We start from the raw sequence: 17,682 nt of genomic DNA on the forward strand, positions 1-17,682 counted from the left end.
TGTGAACATATTTGAGATAACACATAGATCAGGTTATCAAAGCAGACATACCAAATCAGAAATGTTAAGTATTAAGCTTTATTAATAAATTAAAGGCTGTGCAAAGTCACTTCAGTCATGTCCACCTCTTTGCAATTGCATAGACTGTCGCCTGCCAGGCTCCTCTATCCATGGGATTTCCCAGACAAGAATACTGGAGTGGGTTGCCATTTCTAGAAGTAGTCAAATTACAAGAATGAAGCAAGAACAGATTCAGAAACATTGACAGAATTCTCTAGGTCTTTTCTTGCCATACCAGATTTTCTCCTATGTTTTTTAAAGTAATAAGTGCCCTTCACGTTACTTACACATAAGTGAGCCATTTAAGTTGCAAAACATTTGCAAATACTTTTTCCCATTCTGTGGATTATCTTTTTATTTTGTTTATGGTTTCTTTTGCTGTGCAAATTGTTTTTTGCCCCCTTTGTTTCTTCTTGTTCTTTTGTTTTTTTGGCCTTATAGTTTATGGGATCCTAATTAAGTAAAATCGCTCAGTAGTGTCCGACTCTTTGTGACTCCATGGACTGTAGCCTACCAGGCTCTTCCCTCCATGGGACTCTCCAGGCAAGAGTACTGGAGTGGGTTGCCATTTACCTTCTCCAGGGGATCTTCCCAACCCAGGGATCGAACCCGGGTCTCCCGCATTCCAGGCAGACGCTTTAACCTCTGAGCCACCAGGGAAGCCCTATGGGATCCTAGTTCCCTGATAAAGGGATTAAACCTGGGCCCTTGACAATGAAAGCATGGAGTCCTAACCACTGGACCACCAGGACATTCTCTGCTGTGCAAAAGCTTTTAAATTTAATTGTGGGAGACTCAGATTCAATTATGGAGTTGCAAAGAGTCAGGCATGACTGAGTGACTAATACTCTTCTTTAACTGAAGGATTTTGGCTCAAGTGGTAAAGAACCTGCCTACAGATACAGGAGATGCAGGTTCAATCCCTGGGTCAGGAAGATCCCCTGGAGGAGGTAACGGCAATGACTCCAGTATTCTTGTCTGGAAAATTCCATGGACAGAGGAGCCTGGTGGACTGTGGTCCACTGGGTCACAAAAGAGTCGGACATGACTGAGCATGCGTGCACACAGTAGTTTTATTATGAATTGTGGTGAATTGTTTCCAAATACTTTTTGTGCAGTTGTTGATATGATCAAGTAATTTTCTCACTTAATTTGTTAATGTGGCAAATTATATTGGTTTTCAAATATTGCATCAGCATTGCATTCCTAGGGTAAATCCTACTGAGTCGTGAGATACTTACCATTATATCTATCTATTTATTTAGCTATATGTCAATTTTGTCCATTGTTTTTTTGTCACACATTTTGTCAATTGTTTTTTCATTTATTTAAAATTGTGATAAATGCACATAACATAAAATTCACTATCATAACTACTTTTAAATATACAGTACAGTGATGTAACTGTTAACACATTTTTGTGCAACAGATATCTAGAACTTTTTCATCTTGCAAAGCTGTAAGTCTGTACTCATTAAAAATCAGCTCCCCATTTCCTACTTCCTCTCAGCTCCTGGTAACCGCATTCTACTTTTTGTTTCTATGTATTTGACTACTTTAGATATATTTCTTACCAGTGGGATCATGAATTATTTTATTTGTATTTTTTTGACTGGCTTATTTCACTTGGCATTAAGTTCTCAAGATTCATCCATGTCATACAGTGTGACAGAATTTCATGACTTTAATAAAGCTGAATAATATTCCATTGTATGGATATACCACATTTTCTTTATCTCTTCATTTACTGATGGGCATTTAGATTACTTCCACCTCTCGACTATTGTAAACAGTGCTGCAATGAATATGGATGTGCAAATATCTCTTCAAGGTCCTGTTTTCAATTATTTTGTGTCTATACCAAGAAATGAGTTTGCTGGATCATATGTGTGCTCAGTTGCTCAGTTTGCAATGCTATGGATTGTCACCCTCCAGACCCCTCTGTCCATGGAATTTTTCAGGCAAGAATACTGGAATGGGTTGCCATTTCCTTCTCCAGGGGATGTTCCCACCAGGGATTGAACTTGTGTCTCCAAGGTCTCATGTATTGGCAGGCAGATTCTTTGCCACTGAACCACCTGGGAAGCTCCGGATCATATGGTAACTCTACTTTTAATTATTGGAGCAAACCCCATACTGTTTACCATACCAGCCAAACTTTTTTCAGTTCAGTTCAGTCGCTCAGTTGTGTCTCACTCTTTGTGACCCCTTGGACTACAGCACTCCAGGCTTCCCTATCAATCACTAACTCCCAGAGCTTGTTCAAACTGATGTCCATTGAGTCGGTGATGCCATGCAACCATCTCATCCCCTGTTGTCCCCTTTTCCTCCTGCCTTCACTCTTTGCCAGCATTAGAGTCTTTTCCAATGAGTCAGTTTTTCACATCATGCGGCCAAAGTATTGGAGCTTCAGTTTCAGCATCAGTCCTTCCAATGAATATTCAGGACTGATTTCCTTGAGGATTGACTGGTTGGATCTCCTTGCAGTCCAAGGGACTCTCAAGAGTCTTTTCCAACACCACAATTCAACAGCATCAATATTTCAGTGCTCAGCTTTCTTTATGGTCCAAACCTTTTTACATTCCCACAAACAGTGCACAGTGTTCCAATTCCTTTACATTCTCACCAGCATTTGTCATTTCTATGTTTTAGATAGGGAGTGTAGTAATGGGTGTGAGATTTTGACTTGGATCTCCATGATGATTAGTGATATTGATGATTAGTGATGTTCCCATATGCTTGTTGACCTTTTATATATATTCTTTGTAGAAATGTCTATTGAAGTCCCATGCCCATTTTAAAATCAGGTTATTTGTTTGCTGTTGTTATTATTGTTGCATTGTAGGAGTTTTATATATAACTGGATGTTTGCTTCTGACCAGGTACACATGGTTTGCAAATATTTTCTCCCATTCTGTAGGTTTCCCTTTCACTCTGTTTATTCCTTCCTTTGTTGCATAGGACTTTTTAGGTTTGATGTAGTCACATTTGTTTTTGCTTTTGTTACTGTTTATGGTGTCATATCCAAGAAACCATTGTCAAATCCAATGTCACAAAGCTTTTCTATTATGTTTTCTTCCAGGAATTTTATAGTTTTAGATCTTATGTTTAGTTCTATAATCTGTTTTGAGTTAATTTTTTTATTTGGTCTAAGATGAGGGTCCAACTTCATTCTTTTCTGTCTGAATACCCAGTTTTCCAAACACCAGTTGTGTTTCTATACAGTAACAATGAAAAATTGAAAAGGAAACTAGGAACGCAATCTCATTTACAATAGTACTAAAAAGAGTAAAATACTTAAGATAAATCTTAGCCAAAGATGTAAAAGACCTGTACAATGAAAATGACAAAATATTGCTAACAAAAATCAAAGAAGATACGAATAAATAGAAAGACATCTTGTATCTTATGAACTGGATGACACAATACTGTTAAAATGCCCATACTACTCATAATGATCTACAGGTTCAATAAATAAAATCTCTGTCAAAATCCCAATGGCATTTTTTGCAGAAGTAGGAAAAAAAAGCTAAAATTCATAAGAAATCTCAAGGGATCCCAAATAGTTGAAAGAATCTTGAAAAAGAAGAAAAGTTGGAGGCCCTACTCTTCCTGATTTCAAAACATACTACAAAGTAACAGTGATTAAAACAGTGTGGTACTGGCATAAAGACGGATATATAGACCAGTGTAGCAGAATTGAGAGCCCACCAATAAAGCTTTGCAGAGAGAATCAAATGACCTTCAAAAAGAAAACCAAGACTATACGCTGGAGAAGGGACATTTACATGAAAGGTCATTTTCATGAAATATCTTTTTCTAATATTTCACTTTTAGCTGGGGTGTTTACTTGGATCTAAAGTAAGTCTGTTATAGAAAGTGTAGAAATAGATCTCATTTTTTAATCCATTCAGCCAATCTATGTATTAATTGCCTTTTTTAAATTAATTTTTTTTTGCTTTAAAATAGTTTCTGGCTTATAGAAAATACACAAAGATAGTAAAGAGAATTCTCCTATATTCCACTCTTGGTTACTTCTGTTGCTAAGAACTTACATTAATACAATTTATATATTTCAAATATATTTGTACAAAGAATGAACCAATATTAGTATACATTATTAGTAAATAATGTTCATATCCATTTAAATTTCTTCAGGTTTTACCTTTTGTAAGTTTTCAGTCCCAGGATCCCATCCAGGATTCCTAATCCCTCATGTGTTCTTAAACTCTTACAGGCTGTGACAGTTTCTCAGACTTTCTTGTTGTTGTTGTTTTGTTTTTAAAATTTTTATTGGAGTATAGTTGCTTTACAATGTTGTATTCGTTTTTACTGTATAGTTTTGTGTACTGGTCAGGTATTATTCAGAATGTTACTTTGAATTTGTCTGATATTTTTCTCCTGATTAGACTGTGGTTGCTGGCTTTTGGAAAGAATACCGTAAAGTGCCATTCTTAGTACGTGATATCAAGGGTGAGTGCTATCAATCAATAGGACTTGTCATGGATGATGATAAACTTGATCACCTGGCTAAGGTAGTATTTATCAGATTTCTCCATTGTAAATTACTCATTCCGCCACCCACACTTTCCATAAAGTACTCTTAGAATGGAAGTTAACCATGTACAGTCCAAGCTTAAGTAGTCGTGAGTTGTGATGAACCTTTTTTGAGGGTGGAGTATCTATATAAATTATTGGGAATTCTTCTGTATGTGAAATTTATTCTCTATCATATATTTATATCAATGTGTACTTGTGAATATTTATCTTATACTTTTGATTGTATTTTCTTGTTAAAATTGTTATATTCAGTTGGCTTTTTTGTCCCTTTAACATACCTCCGCTGTTGTTGTTCAGTTGCTAAGTTGTATCTCACTCTTTGCGACCCCATGGACTGCAGAACGCCAGGCTTACCTGTCAATCACCAACTCCCAGAGCTTACTCAAACTCATATCCATCAAGTTGGTGATGCCACCCAACCATCTCATCCTCTGTCACCCCCCTCTCCTCTTGCCTTCAGTCTTTCCCAGCATCAGGGTCTTTTCCAGTGAATCAGTTCTTCACATCAGGTGGCCAAAGTATTGGAGCTTTAGCTTCAACATCAGTCCTTCCAATGAATATTCAGGACTGATTTTCTTTAGAATTGACTGGTTTGATCTCCTTGCAGCCTAAGGGACTCTCAAGAGTCTTCTCTAATACCACAATTCAAAAGCATCAATTTTCAAGTGCTCAGCTTTCTTTATAGTCCAGCTCTCACATCCATACATGACTACTGGAAAAACCCCATAGCTTTGACTAGACGGACCTTTGTCAGCAAAGTGATGTTTCTGCCTTTTAATATGCTGTCTAGGTTGGTCATAGCTTTTCTTCCAAGGAGCAAGCATCTTTTAATTTCATGGCTGCAGTCATCATATGCAGTGATTCTGAAGCCCAAGAAGATAAAGTCTGTCACTGTTTCCATTGTTTCCCCATCGTATTTGCTGTGAAGTGATGGGACTGGATGCCATGATCTTAGCTTTCTGAGTGTTGAGTTTTAAGCCAACTTTTTCACTCTCCTCTTTCACTTTCATCAAGAGGCTTTTTAGTTTCTCTTCACTTTCTGCTATAAGGGTGGTGTCATCTGCATATCTGAGGTTATTGATATTTCTCCTGGCAATCTTGATTCCAGCTTGTGCTTCATCCAGCCTGGCATTTTGCATGATGTACTCTGCATATAAGTTAAATAAGCAAGGTGACAGTATACAGCCTTGATGTATTCCTTTCCCAATTTGGAATCAGTTTGTTGTTCTATGTCTGGTTCTAACTCTTGCTTCTTGACCTGCATACAGATTTCTCAAGAGGCAGGTCAGGTGGTCTGGTATTCCCATCTCTTTCAGAATTTTCCACAGTTTGTTGTGATCCACACAGTCAAAGGCTTTGGCATAGTCAATAAAGCAGAAGGAGAGGTTTTTCTGGAACTCTCTTGCTTTTTCCATGATCCATCAGATGTTGGCAAACTGATCTCTGGTTCCTCTGCCTTTACTAAAACCAGCTTGAACATCTGGGAGTTCACGGTTCACACATTGCTGAAGCCTGGCTTGGAGAATTTTGAGCATAACTTTGCTAGCATGTGAGATGCGTGCACTTGTGCGGTAGTTTGAGCATTCTTTGGCATTACCTTTCTTTGGGATTGGAATGAAAACTGACCTTTTCCAGTCCTGTGGCCACTGCTGAATTTTACAAATTTGCTGGCATATTGAGTGCAGCACTTTCATAGCATCACCTCTTAGGACTTGAAATAGCTCAGCTGGAATTCCATCACTTCTACTAGCTTTGTTCGTAGTGATGCTTCCTAAGGCCCACTTGATTTCAGACTCCAGGATGTCTTCACTTTTAGGTTGTGCATTTTTTTCACTTGACAGAAACAAGCTTGTTTGTTGTTGAATTTCCTCTTAGCATGCTTACATTTCCGTTTGCTGTTGTTGTTGTTAACTCAGTTACTATTTGTCCATTTAATTTCTCTCATCTGAAATTTTGTTGACATCCTCTTCTCTCATATTTTTTTTCTGTTCTTTTTATCCTATGTTTTTGTCTTTTCAATTCCCTCATTGTTATTATAGTAGAGTTTCCAGAGGAATCAAATATAAGTTCCTGTTTAGCCATGTTTTAATTGGAAGTCTTATTTCAGTGGTACATATGTTTTATATTTTTACTAAGTATTGTGAAATTGCTTTACAAAATGCTGCACTGATGTTCCTGTTGGGCTGATCTCAGCCTATCCATAGTGATGATACTTTCTAGAAATGGCAGAGGGCACTCCTCTGGGCTACTTGTGGTAAGCCTCACAGACATTTCCCCAACTGAAGCCAATGCTGAGACTGTACCAGGGCTTGTGATTCTTATGATTGCAAGACATACCTTAGCAACCACTGTAAGAGAACTTTGAAAAAGCAAGGTTTATTACTCATATGACCTGGAGGTACAAGCCATACCCTGGACCAGTTAGCAAGGTCCTGGGGGTAGGGAGAGAGAGAATGAATGTGTCGGTCTGGGACTCTTTCTGCTTTTATTGGGATTGATGAGGTGGTTGGTGCATGGGGCTTTGAGGGTTCACTCCTTATTGGTGAAATTAAAACAGAAGAGCAGGAATTAAAGCACAGGGAGGGAAAAGCAAGCAGTGGGTCAAAGAGTCAGTTATCTAGGTCCACCAGAACGTTCCAGAAAGGGGTACGTGTTGGTGGGGCAGCCTGGCTCTTTATCTAGTGGTGTAGATGGCAATGTGCTTTTTTCTGACATGGATGTCTTTGAAATGGGTGCCTAAGCAATCAAAAACTTAATGTTAGGCATTAACATTACAGTAAAAAAGCTAACTGTTGGGTACCTGTACTACAGGGTTCCAACTAATAGTTGAAACTTCCCCAAACCCACTTAATAAGTCATCTGTCCTTTCCCAGGGAAACTGCCTCTATTTCTACTGTGTTCACTTACCCATTCAACAGATTAGTTACTGTTTCACTACTACACGAATAACCTAGAATAGCATCCTAAAGAAAAGGGTCTCCTGAGACACCTGTATGTGGGTTAAGAAGCAACAGTCAGATCCAAACACAGAACAACAGACTGGTTCAGAATTGGAAGAGGAGTATGTGAAGGCTATATACTGTCACCCTGCTTATTTAATTATATGCAGAGTGCATCATGTGAAATGCCATACTGGATGAATCACAAGCTAGAATCAAGATTGCTGGGAGAATTAACAACCTCGGATATGCAGATGATACCACCCTAATGGCAGAAAGCAAAGAGGAACTAAAGAGCCTCTTGATGAGAGTGAAAAAGGAGAGTGAAGAAGTCGACTGGGAACTCAACATTTAAAAAACTCAGATCATGGCATCTGGTCCCATCACTTCATGGCAAATAGAATGGGAAAAAGTGTAAACAGTGGCAGATTTTCTTTTCTTGGACTCAAAAATCACTGTGGACAAGGATTGCAGCCATGAAATTAAGGAACGCTTGATCCTTGAAAGGAAAGTTATGATGAAACTAGACAGCATATTAAAAAGCAGAGACATCAGTTTGCCAACAGAAGTCCATATAGTCAAAGCTGTGGTTTTTCCAGTAGTCACATACTGATGTGAGAGTTGGACCGTAGATAAGGCTGAGTGCCGAAGAATGGATGCTTTTGAATTGTGGTGTTGGACTCTTGAGAGTCCCTTTGCAAGGAAATCAAACCAGTCAATCCTAAAGGAAGTTGACCCTGAATAGTCATTGGAAAGACTGATGCTGAAGCTGAACCTGCAATACTTTGGCCACCTGATGAGAAGAGCTGACTCATTGGAAAAGACCCTGATGCTAGGAAAGATTGAAGACAGGAGGAAAAGTGGGTGGTGGAGGATGAGATAGTTGGATGGTATCATTGACTTGATGGACATGAATTTGAGCAAACTCCTGGAGATAGTGAAGGACAAGGAAGCTTTGCATGCTACAGTCCGTGTGGTCTCAAAGAGTCCAACATGATTGAGTGACTGAACAACAACAAAGATAAGAATACTCAGAAATCAACTGATGGGGTTTTTGTAATTCTAAAACTTGCAGTTTAGGCCATCATTTTTTAACTCTCTGCTTGGACATCTCTCCTGGGCAGTTTTCCTTGATTACACCCAGGCCTACCAGTGCAGTGGTTCAAGGAAGACAATGACCAAATCTACTCTGCACTGCATGATTTTAATTACGCTGTGTATCTTGCCTGCCAGGCTTTTAACCCTCCAGCACAGAGATTAGGTCTTTTTGGCCTTTATTTCTCAAATCTAACATGTCAAAAATTGTTCTAGAAAATTTCTCATAAATTAACTCTAACTATGATTTCAAAAGGGCTTTGAGAGATAATAGAGCATGAATCAAACAAAATTAAACTATATTTTGAACTTAATACCCAGTTACAGATATGACATGTAATTACATATTTGCTTTCATTTACGTTAGGAGGCCTTACAAATAGCTGTGAAAAGAAGAGAAGTGAAAAGCGAAGGAGGAAAGGAAAGATAAAAGCATCTGAATGCAGAGTTCCAAAGAATAGCAAGAAGAGATAAGAAAGCCTTCCTCAGCGATCAGTGCAAAGAAATAGAGGAAAGAAACAGAATGGGAAAGACTAGAGATCTCTTCAAGAAAATTAGAGACACCAAGGGAAAATTTCATGCAACGATGGGCTTGATAAAGGACAGAAATGGTATGGACCTAAGAGAAGCAGAAGATATTAAGAAGAGGTGGCAAGAATACACAGAAGAACTGTACAAAAAAGATCTTCAAGACCAAGATAATCACAATGGTGTGATCACTCACCTAGAGCCAGACATCCTGCAATGTGAAGTCAAGTGGGCCTTAGAAAGCATCACTACAAACAAAGCTAGTGGAGGTGATGGAATTCCAGTGGAGCTATTTCAAATCCTGAAAGATGATGCTGTGAAAGTGCTGCACTCAATATGCCAGCAAATTTGGAGAACTCAGCAGTGGCCACAGGACTGGAAAAGGTCAGTTTTCATTCCAATCCCAAAGAAAGGCAATGCCAAAGAATGCTGAAACTACCGCACAATTCCACTGATCTCACACGCTAGCAAAGTTATGCTCAAAATTCTCCAAGCCAGGCTTCAGCAATGTGTGAACCGTGAACTCCCAGATGTTCAAGCTGGTTTTAGTAAAGGCAGAGGAACCAGAGATCAGTTTGCCAACATCTGATGGATCATGGAAAAAGCAAGAGAGTTCCAGAAAAACCTCTCCTTCTGCTTTATTGACTATGCCAAAGCCTTTGACTGTGTGGATCACAATAAACTGTGGAAAATTCTGAAAGAGATGGGAATACCAGACCACCTGACCTGCCTCTTGAGAAACCTATATGCAGGTCAGGAAGCAACAGTTAGAACCAGACATGGAACAACAGACTGGTTCCAAATAGGAAAAGGTGTGCGTCAAGGCTGTATATTGTCACTCTGCTTATTTAGCTTCTTTGCAGAGTACATCATGAGAAATGCTGGGCTGGAAGAAGCACAAGCTGGAATCAAGATTGCCGGGAGAAATATCAATAACCTCAGATATGCAGATGACACCACCCTTATGGCAGAAAGTGAAGAGGAACTAAAAAGCCTCTTGATGCAAGTGAAAGTGAAGAATGAAAAAGTTGGCTTAAAGTTCAACATTCAGAAAACTAGGATCATGGCATCTGGTCCCATCACTTCATGGGAAATAGCTGAGGAAACAGTGGAAACAGTGTGAGACTTTATTTTTTGGGGGCTCCAAAATCACTGTATATGGTGACTGCAGCCATGAAATTAAAAAACGCTTACTCCTTGGAAGAAAAGTTATGACCAACCTAGATAGCATATTCAAAAGCAGAGACATTACTTTGCCAACAAAGGTCTGTCTAGTCAAGGCTATGGTTTTTCCTGTGGTCATGTATGGATGTGAGAGTTGGACTGTGAGGAAGGCTGAGTGCTGAAGAATTGATGCTTTTGAACTGTGGTGTTGGAGAAGACTCTTGAGAGTCCCTTGGACTGCAAGGAGATCCAACCAGTCCATTCTGAAGGAGATCAGCCCTGGGATTTCTTTGGAAGGAATGATGCTAAAGCTGAAACTCCAGTACTTTGGCCACCTCATGCAAAGAGTTGACTCATTGGAAAAGACTCTAATGCTGGGAGGGATTAGGGGCAGGAGGAGAAGGGGTCGACAGAGGATGAGATGGCTTGATGGCATCACTGACTCGATGGACGTGAGTCTGAGTGAACTCTGGGAGTTGGTGATGGACAGGGAGGCCTGGTGTGCTGCGATTCATGGGGTCTCAAAGAGTCGGACATGACTGAACGACTGAACTGAATGTTAGTACTGTTGTAATGTGAAAACAAAAACCACCAAAAATATGCTTAGCTAGAACAAATATTACTCAAGATAGAAAAGTCTATGCAGAAATACTGTGCCCATCATTTATTTTATAGACTATCTTATAAAAAATGTATGTACACACACACACACACACACACACACACACACCCAGCAATGAACTAAATTTGACAGTGGGTTAAAATTTCATTCCTCTATAGTAATTTGAGCAGAAGAGTTAATCTATAACATGGTTACAAGGTTATACACACATATCAAGAGGGGCAGTTTTCTTTGGGAAATGTTAAGAATTTCTGGTTCAATACTTTTTAAATCTAATTCAATGAGTTTCATCAAAATATCTAATATTGGCCTCACTCACAAGCACTTAGTGAAAAGTGTCGAGAAAACACATCAAAGAAATGGGAACTAACTTAAGGTTGTCTTATTCATCGTATACTTATTTATTGTCTGTTTCTCCCACTTAATTCACTACTATTATTCCAACATCTGCAAGAATGCCTAGTAACAAATATACATGCAATACACAAACAAGTGCTTTTAACAAGATATTATTAAATATGAGGAAGATATAAATTGATCCAGAATGGAAATTATTTACTCAAAAAGAAATATCTTGAATGAATAGTTGCTATGATCAGATAAAGCTAAAATTCCTCTACTGTGTTGAAGCTAGGTTTCTAGTGATTCTTGACAACTGAAAAAATGGTTGAAAAGGGATTAAAACTCTTTGAAATTTGGGCATGCCAAGCCCAAATCATTGAACTTTCAATTACAGATCCAACAAATATCTAGACACTGAATAGGAAAATTGTGTATGAAGACTTTGGTTCTAGCCACAAGTAGGTCATTCTAAGATTTTGGCCAAGGCGACATAGTTTCCTTAATTATAAAATGGATAAGAATACCTGCCCTTGCCTTCTTTACAAACTGTTGTAAAAATAAAGTACCTTTGACATTTGTATATTCTTATTCTTTAGTCATCTACTACAAGCAATATGTCCTTATTACAATCAACACTGAAAATCAGAATGTCGCTGTGGCAGGCATGGAGGCCAGCCCCTTGAATTGCTCTTGAAAGAAGTTGCTGAGTAAAAAGTTATTTGTTGGCCTCTCGTGATATCACCTTCTGGGTTTCCCAGAGCATGTGAAGGTCGTGTTTTCCTGGGTAGCCTCCGGCCATGACTTTGCATGGTGTTTACTGAGACATGGCCATTTCTGCACAACACAAGCTCTGTCCTCTGTGGGCAGTCTTTGCTCTGATCTTGCCAACAGGCTGACCAAGCGCCTCCCAGAGCTGCATTTCAATCTGATGCCTTTTCTGCCCCTTCCTCTCTTCTTCCCTCATCCTCTCACAGGTGTCAGACCTCCATCATAGCCGGAAGTCTTTCCCACCTACTCCTGTTCCTCCTCCTTTCGATCTCTCTCAGTCATTATTTCCAATAAATGTTTGCACATCTAACTCCTCTCTTGGCATCTGAGTTCTGGAAGACTCAACTAGCATGATCCCCTAATCCCACTCCTTTGAAGCAACCTCTGTCACTACTAAGAAAGTTATTTCTTTCCAGAAAATTTTCATAGGTATGAATATTGTGAGCATTTTAAGATGGTTCTTCTTTTTTATTTTAGCTTCATCACATACATTTATGAATAAGAAAAAATAAAGGATTTTTAAAAACATAAGCCTATGCAATAGCAACCACCACCTGATGTTCTTGGACTTGAACAACAATGCTTGAGGAGACTCTGAAACATTTTTTGAGAACACAGCATGGAATGGCACAGCCCCAGTAAGAAGTGAATCAGTTATCTGGAATCTTTCAATAGCTTTTCAAGGTGAGGGTAAGATTCTTTCTGCCCCCAAGCCCATGTCCTCTCTGCAGAGTCTGTTTCCATGCTGCCCAGGAAATGTCACTTGTATTGTTTCCTTTGATATCTCTTCCCTGCTCATTCTTTCTGGCTTTACTTCTGCCTTAAAACTAAACTACAGTTACATAAATATTCCATGTCTTTCACATGTAGGTTTTGAAAACTTGAAGTTCATGGTGTTCTATTAATTTCAATCAGCACTTTCTTCTTTTTTTTTTTTTTATAAACTTTACACTGCTACAAGAGTTTATTTATATATTTTAACATGAGTAAATCTGCATTTTCAAATTGTTCCTGTCTCTCTTAAAATTTTCAACCTGATTATAAAATTGCCTAGGGCAGAAAATGTACCTGAGGAGATATGCTTGGATGAAACTAGGCACAATGATAATAAAAATCTGGGATCTCTTATATGGAGTAACATCAATGATGTCTTTGAGCCTATTTCTTCATCTGTGTTATGAAACAGGAATGAAATGTAATCCTTTTAGTATTGAGAGGGGAACTATATCATGATATGCACAAAGTTCCTGTAAGACACTGGCACTAATTTGAAAACAGTTCTTTCCCTTTGAATGGAAGTCCACAATCCGAATTATAAAAATTCTACTTTCCCTCAGCCTTTCCCTTACTCCCTTACTATGAATTTGTTAATTCCATTGGGCTTAAAGCTACTCTAAACAGAGTAGGCTGGTAATGGTACTGTGGTCATTTCATACCCGTATGCGCCAGTCGCTCAGCTGTGTCTGACTCTGCGACCCCACAGACTATAGCCTGCTCTGTTCATGGAATTCTCCAGGCGAGAATACTGGAGTGGGTTGCCAATTTCCTCCTCCAGGGGATCTTCCTGACCCAGGGATCGAACCCGTCTCCTGCACTGCAGGAGGATTCTTTACCTGTTGAGCTATGCTGAAAGCCATTTCACACCATATTAATAACATTTCTGATTTCTGTCCTTCAAGTGGTATTCACAAGTGATCTCTTTTTCCATACCACATCCTGACCTATAATTAAATTTCTAGAATTACAAATAAAGGAGAGCTAACATTCACCTACATCTTTAACATAAGGAGTCATAAAGACATTCTGAATTCACAAGTCCAAACAGTTTTGAAATCAAGAGGACAGCACCAGGTACTAGAAGGATCATGGATTTGGGGACTCTCATCCAGACTTGTCAAGTGCCAGCCAGTTGCAAACCCTGAAGTGACAGCTTCTTCTAGCCTTGGCTGCTCATCTGTAACATGAGCATAATGACCATGTTGTAGTTCTTTTCTTCGGAAGATATTTTTTAAAAACCAGTTTTTTATTTTTACATCCATCTTATACATGTTTCTTCTGTGATGTGAGGTTTTAAAACCATGATGATTTTCCAGTTTCCATGATAGAATGCTTTTTTTTTCTTCTACAAAATCAAAGAAGTAATCCCTTGAAACCACAGAAAATAATCTTTTTTGAAACAAAGGAAAAAATGATAGAAGCACTGGATCCACTGATCTGAAGATGAAACAATGACCAGGCTACCTAGGTGAGAAGTGTCTGTTGACAGGGAGGGCCTGAGTTAGGTAACATTGCTCTCTGTGGGTCCCAGTTTTATCTTTCCCGTCAATAAGTATAATAGGAAAATACTTGTAGTGTTCAATGATGGCTTCCACCGAGTCAAACTTCTGAAACACAGAAGAGAAAGTTAGTGAAAATTTAGGACCTTTGTGTGTGTAGGTTAAAGTACAGCCTAAGATGCTTCATTTTACTTAGGAAAGACGGTAACTCATTTGACATTTTTTTTAGATTGTAAAGGTATATCAGGAAGCGATTAAAAAAAAATTATTGGAGTGTAGTTGATTTAGAATATAGTTGATTGGAGTATAGGAGATAAAGATCGTAATGCTGGGAAAGATTGAAAGCAAAAGCAGATTGGGGCAACAGAGGATAAAATGGTTAGATAGCATCTCTGACTCAATGGACATGAATCTGAGCAAACTCCAGGAGATAGAGGAGGACAGTGGAGACTGGCGTGCTATAGTCCATGGGGTTGCAGAGTCGGACATGACTGAGCGACTGAATAATAACAATGATAGCAACAAATAGTTGATTTGCAATGCTGTGCAAGCCTCAGGTATATATCAAAGTGAATCGGTTATACATATACGGATAGCCATTCTTCTAGATTCTTTTCCCATATAGGTCATTACAGAGGACTGAGTAGAGTTCCCTGTGCTCTACAGTGCATCCTTATTAGTTATGTATTTCATATATAGTAGTAAGGTCCGTCTTTTCAAGGCTATGGTTTTTCCTGTGGTTGTGTATGGATGTGAGAGTTGGACTGTGAAGAAGGCTGAGTGCCGAAGAATTGATGCTTTTGAACTGTGGTGTTGGAGAAGACTCTTGAGGGTCCCTTGGACTGCAAGGAGATCCAACCAGTCCATTCTGAAGGAGATCAACCCTGGGTGTTCATTGGAAGGACTGATGCTAAAGCTGAAGCTCCAGTACTTTGGCCACCTCATGTGAAGAGTTGACTCATTGAAAAAGACTCTGATGCTGGGAGGGATTGGGGGCAGGAGGAGAAGGGGTCAACAGAGGATGAGATGGCTGGATGGCATCACTGACTCGATGGATGTGAGTCTGAGTGAACTCTGGGAGTTGGTGATGGACAGGGAGGCCTGGCGTGCTGCGATTTATGGGGTCGCAGAGTTGGACACGACTGAGCAACTGAACTGAACTGAACTGAAGTGTGTACGTGTCACCTCCAGTCTTCCAGTTTGTCCCTCCTCTCTCACATTTTCCCCCTGGAGAAAGCTGATCTTTTTTTTTTTTTTTAAAGGATGTAGCAAAGAAGCTCTTGAATGATAAATGGTAAGATTAAGACAAGGCGGGTGACCAGAAGTGAGCCCTCCACAGTTCTCAAAGCTTCCCACCCACGAACTGTTCATCAGAATCAGGTCACACTGGTCAGTTTCCATTCTGTGGTTATGTGTTCCTATGATAAGCAGTGCAAATGGGTTAATTACACTGCAGTCAGCCATGGAGACTCCCTGGTGCCTCCCTTACCTGTCCCCCAACTGTGACAAATTAAAATGTGGACGATCACGTCTTGACTTCACTTTGTAAATTGATGGGAACATCTGTGGTAAAGCCTCTCTCCTGTACACCCCTCTTGTTCTGACGCATTCTAGACTAATCAGGAAGAATACTGATGACCACAGGGCTTGGCCTGGTAGTTCTTGGCCAATTTATTGTTCTTACCTGGATTTCTTATGCAATAAACAGGTAATAGCAGAATGTTACACTTTTATGTTTCCAGAGATGTACAGATAAAGTGATGGGGTGACTTAATGGAAGGGAAGGTGGTTTCAAATATAGAGGAATCAGGAAGTGCTTTGTGGAAGATACAGACTTGAGATGGGCTATTTAGTGTGGGTGAGTTAAGTGGACAAGGTGGATTGAAAGATACTAAGAGCAGAGAAAGATGCGTGTGCGAAGACAGGTGTTGAGCACATGTGAACACAGACAGGAAGTCCTGCTTTTTGTAACTTTTTGTGAAGTGAGCAGGGCAGGAATGGACCTTCCCTGAAGAGCCAACTAGCTCAGAGTGGGGAGCGACTTCCTCAGAGGTCACACAGTGGGGGCAGGACCAGGAATGCAAACTGGTTTTTCTGGATGTGTCTCAGTTTCTTCCCTGATGCGACTTTACCTATGGCCTGTGAACCAGTGTTCCAACAGAGCTGGGTCCAGATGGTGCAGTGTGAAGGAGGGACCTGTGTTGGGGACAACTTTGATTCTCTTGGGCTTCCCTGGTGGCTCAGACGGTAAAGGATCTGCCTGCAATGTGGGAGACCCAGTTTCGATCCCTGTGTTGGGAAGATCCTCCGAAAAAAGGAATGGTGAAGTGACTAACACTTTTGATTCTCTGTAGTTTTGTACATCCTTCCTCTGCCCAGCACAGGAATGTTTGCAGGCCTGAGGGACATTCAAGAGGGAATGAGATTGTCAAGGTCTCTGTCCTCATGGAGACTCATGCATTGCATTCAGGTTGGGGCAGATGGAAAAGAATTCCTTCTCCAAATAGATCTTTTCATGTAGGGATAAAGTGCTATGGAAATAATCTCCAGACTTGAATTTTTGTCAACGTTACAAGGCCATTACTTACATTCAAATTCTGTTGGGGATTGGTATAGACATCTAGTATTTTGGTTCCATATTATAAGAATATCTTGGCGTGAATACATTCTTATATGTATTCACAGAGATAATCTATTCCCCTATTTTGGCTCTTTTTTTCTCTGGAATTAATCTTTAGAGGGAAAAATGCCTGCTTTGTAATCTCACTCCTATTTTCTCTAGGATAGTCCCCAAATAATGAATTCAATACTAATTATTTATAATCTACTCCATGGATGATATTTGATATGAAATTGCAGTTTTAACAAGTAGTAGGAAGCAAGCTGGGCATAGTAAGTTATTCTGTCATCTCATTACTGACTTCTAGAGATAGGCCAACAACTGACATATTACTCTAAAGATAATTTTTAGAAAGATTATAATTAAGCTCTTAAACCTTTTATACTAAATTCCCTTTTTCAGGAGGACAGTAAATACCATCCTAATATTAAATATTAAAATTTGTTTAAACCTTTTGCAATTGCCCTAAATACCAACCATAGGCAATGTTTCTCTTCCAGAAAGGTTAACCATTCTGTTTGGATCCACACATGGGCATAATAGAAGAAAAGAGAAAAAGAGGAAGAGAGAGGTGCAGAGAGAGAATGAAGAGAAACAGACCTGAGAAGTGAAAAATCAACTCATTGATTAATTATCTCTGTTTCTTAGTCTTTAAACTTTATCAAGTAAACATCTATCATAATTTTCAGCAATTTAGCACAAGCATTT

General features: G+C 39.3%; 1 protein-coding gene and 1 non-coding gene across 2 annotated transcripts in view; both read right to left on the minus strand.

Annotated features, from left to right (window-relative positions):
• Positions 1-648: 648 nt before the first annotated feature.
• On the minus strand, positions 649-720 carry TRNAS-GGA (transfer RNA serine (anticodon GGA)). Its single transcript has one exon. It is a non-coding gene; the product is annotated as a tRNA-Ser (tRNA).
• A 13,595-nt stretch (positions 721-14,315) lies between these two features.
• The window catches only part of CLNK (cytokine dependent hematopoietic cell linker), a 191,943-nt gene continuing 188,576 nt past the window's right edge, over positions 14,316-17,682 (minus strand). The window contains exon 19 of the mRNA XM_052641789.1: positions 14,316-14,462. Within this exon, the coding sequence (XP_052497749.1) occupies positions 14,316-14,462 (147 nt within the window). The remainder of the gene's footprint in view (positions 14,463-17,682) is intronic.

This window comes from Budorcas taxicolor, chromosome 6 (genome assembly GCF_023091745.1).
Source record: "Budorcas taxicolor isolate Tak-1 chromosome 6, Takin1.1, whole genome shotgun sequence".
NCBI lineage: Eukaryota > Metazoa > Chordata > Mammalia > Artiodactyla > Bovidae > Budorcas > Budorcas taxicolor.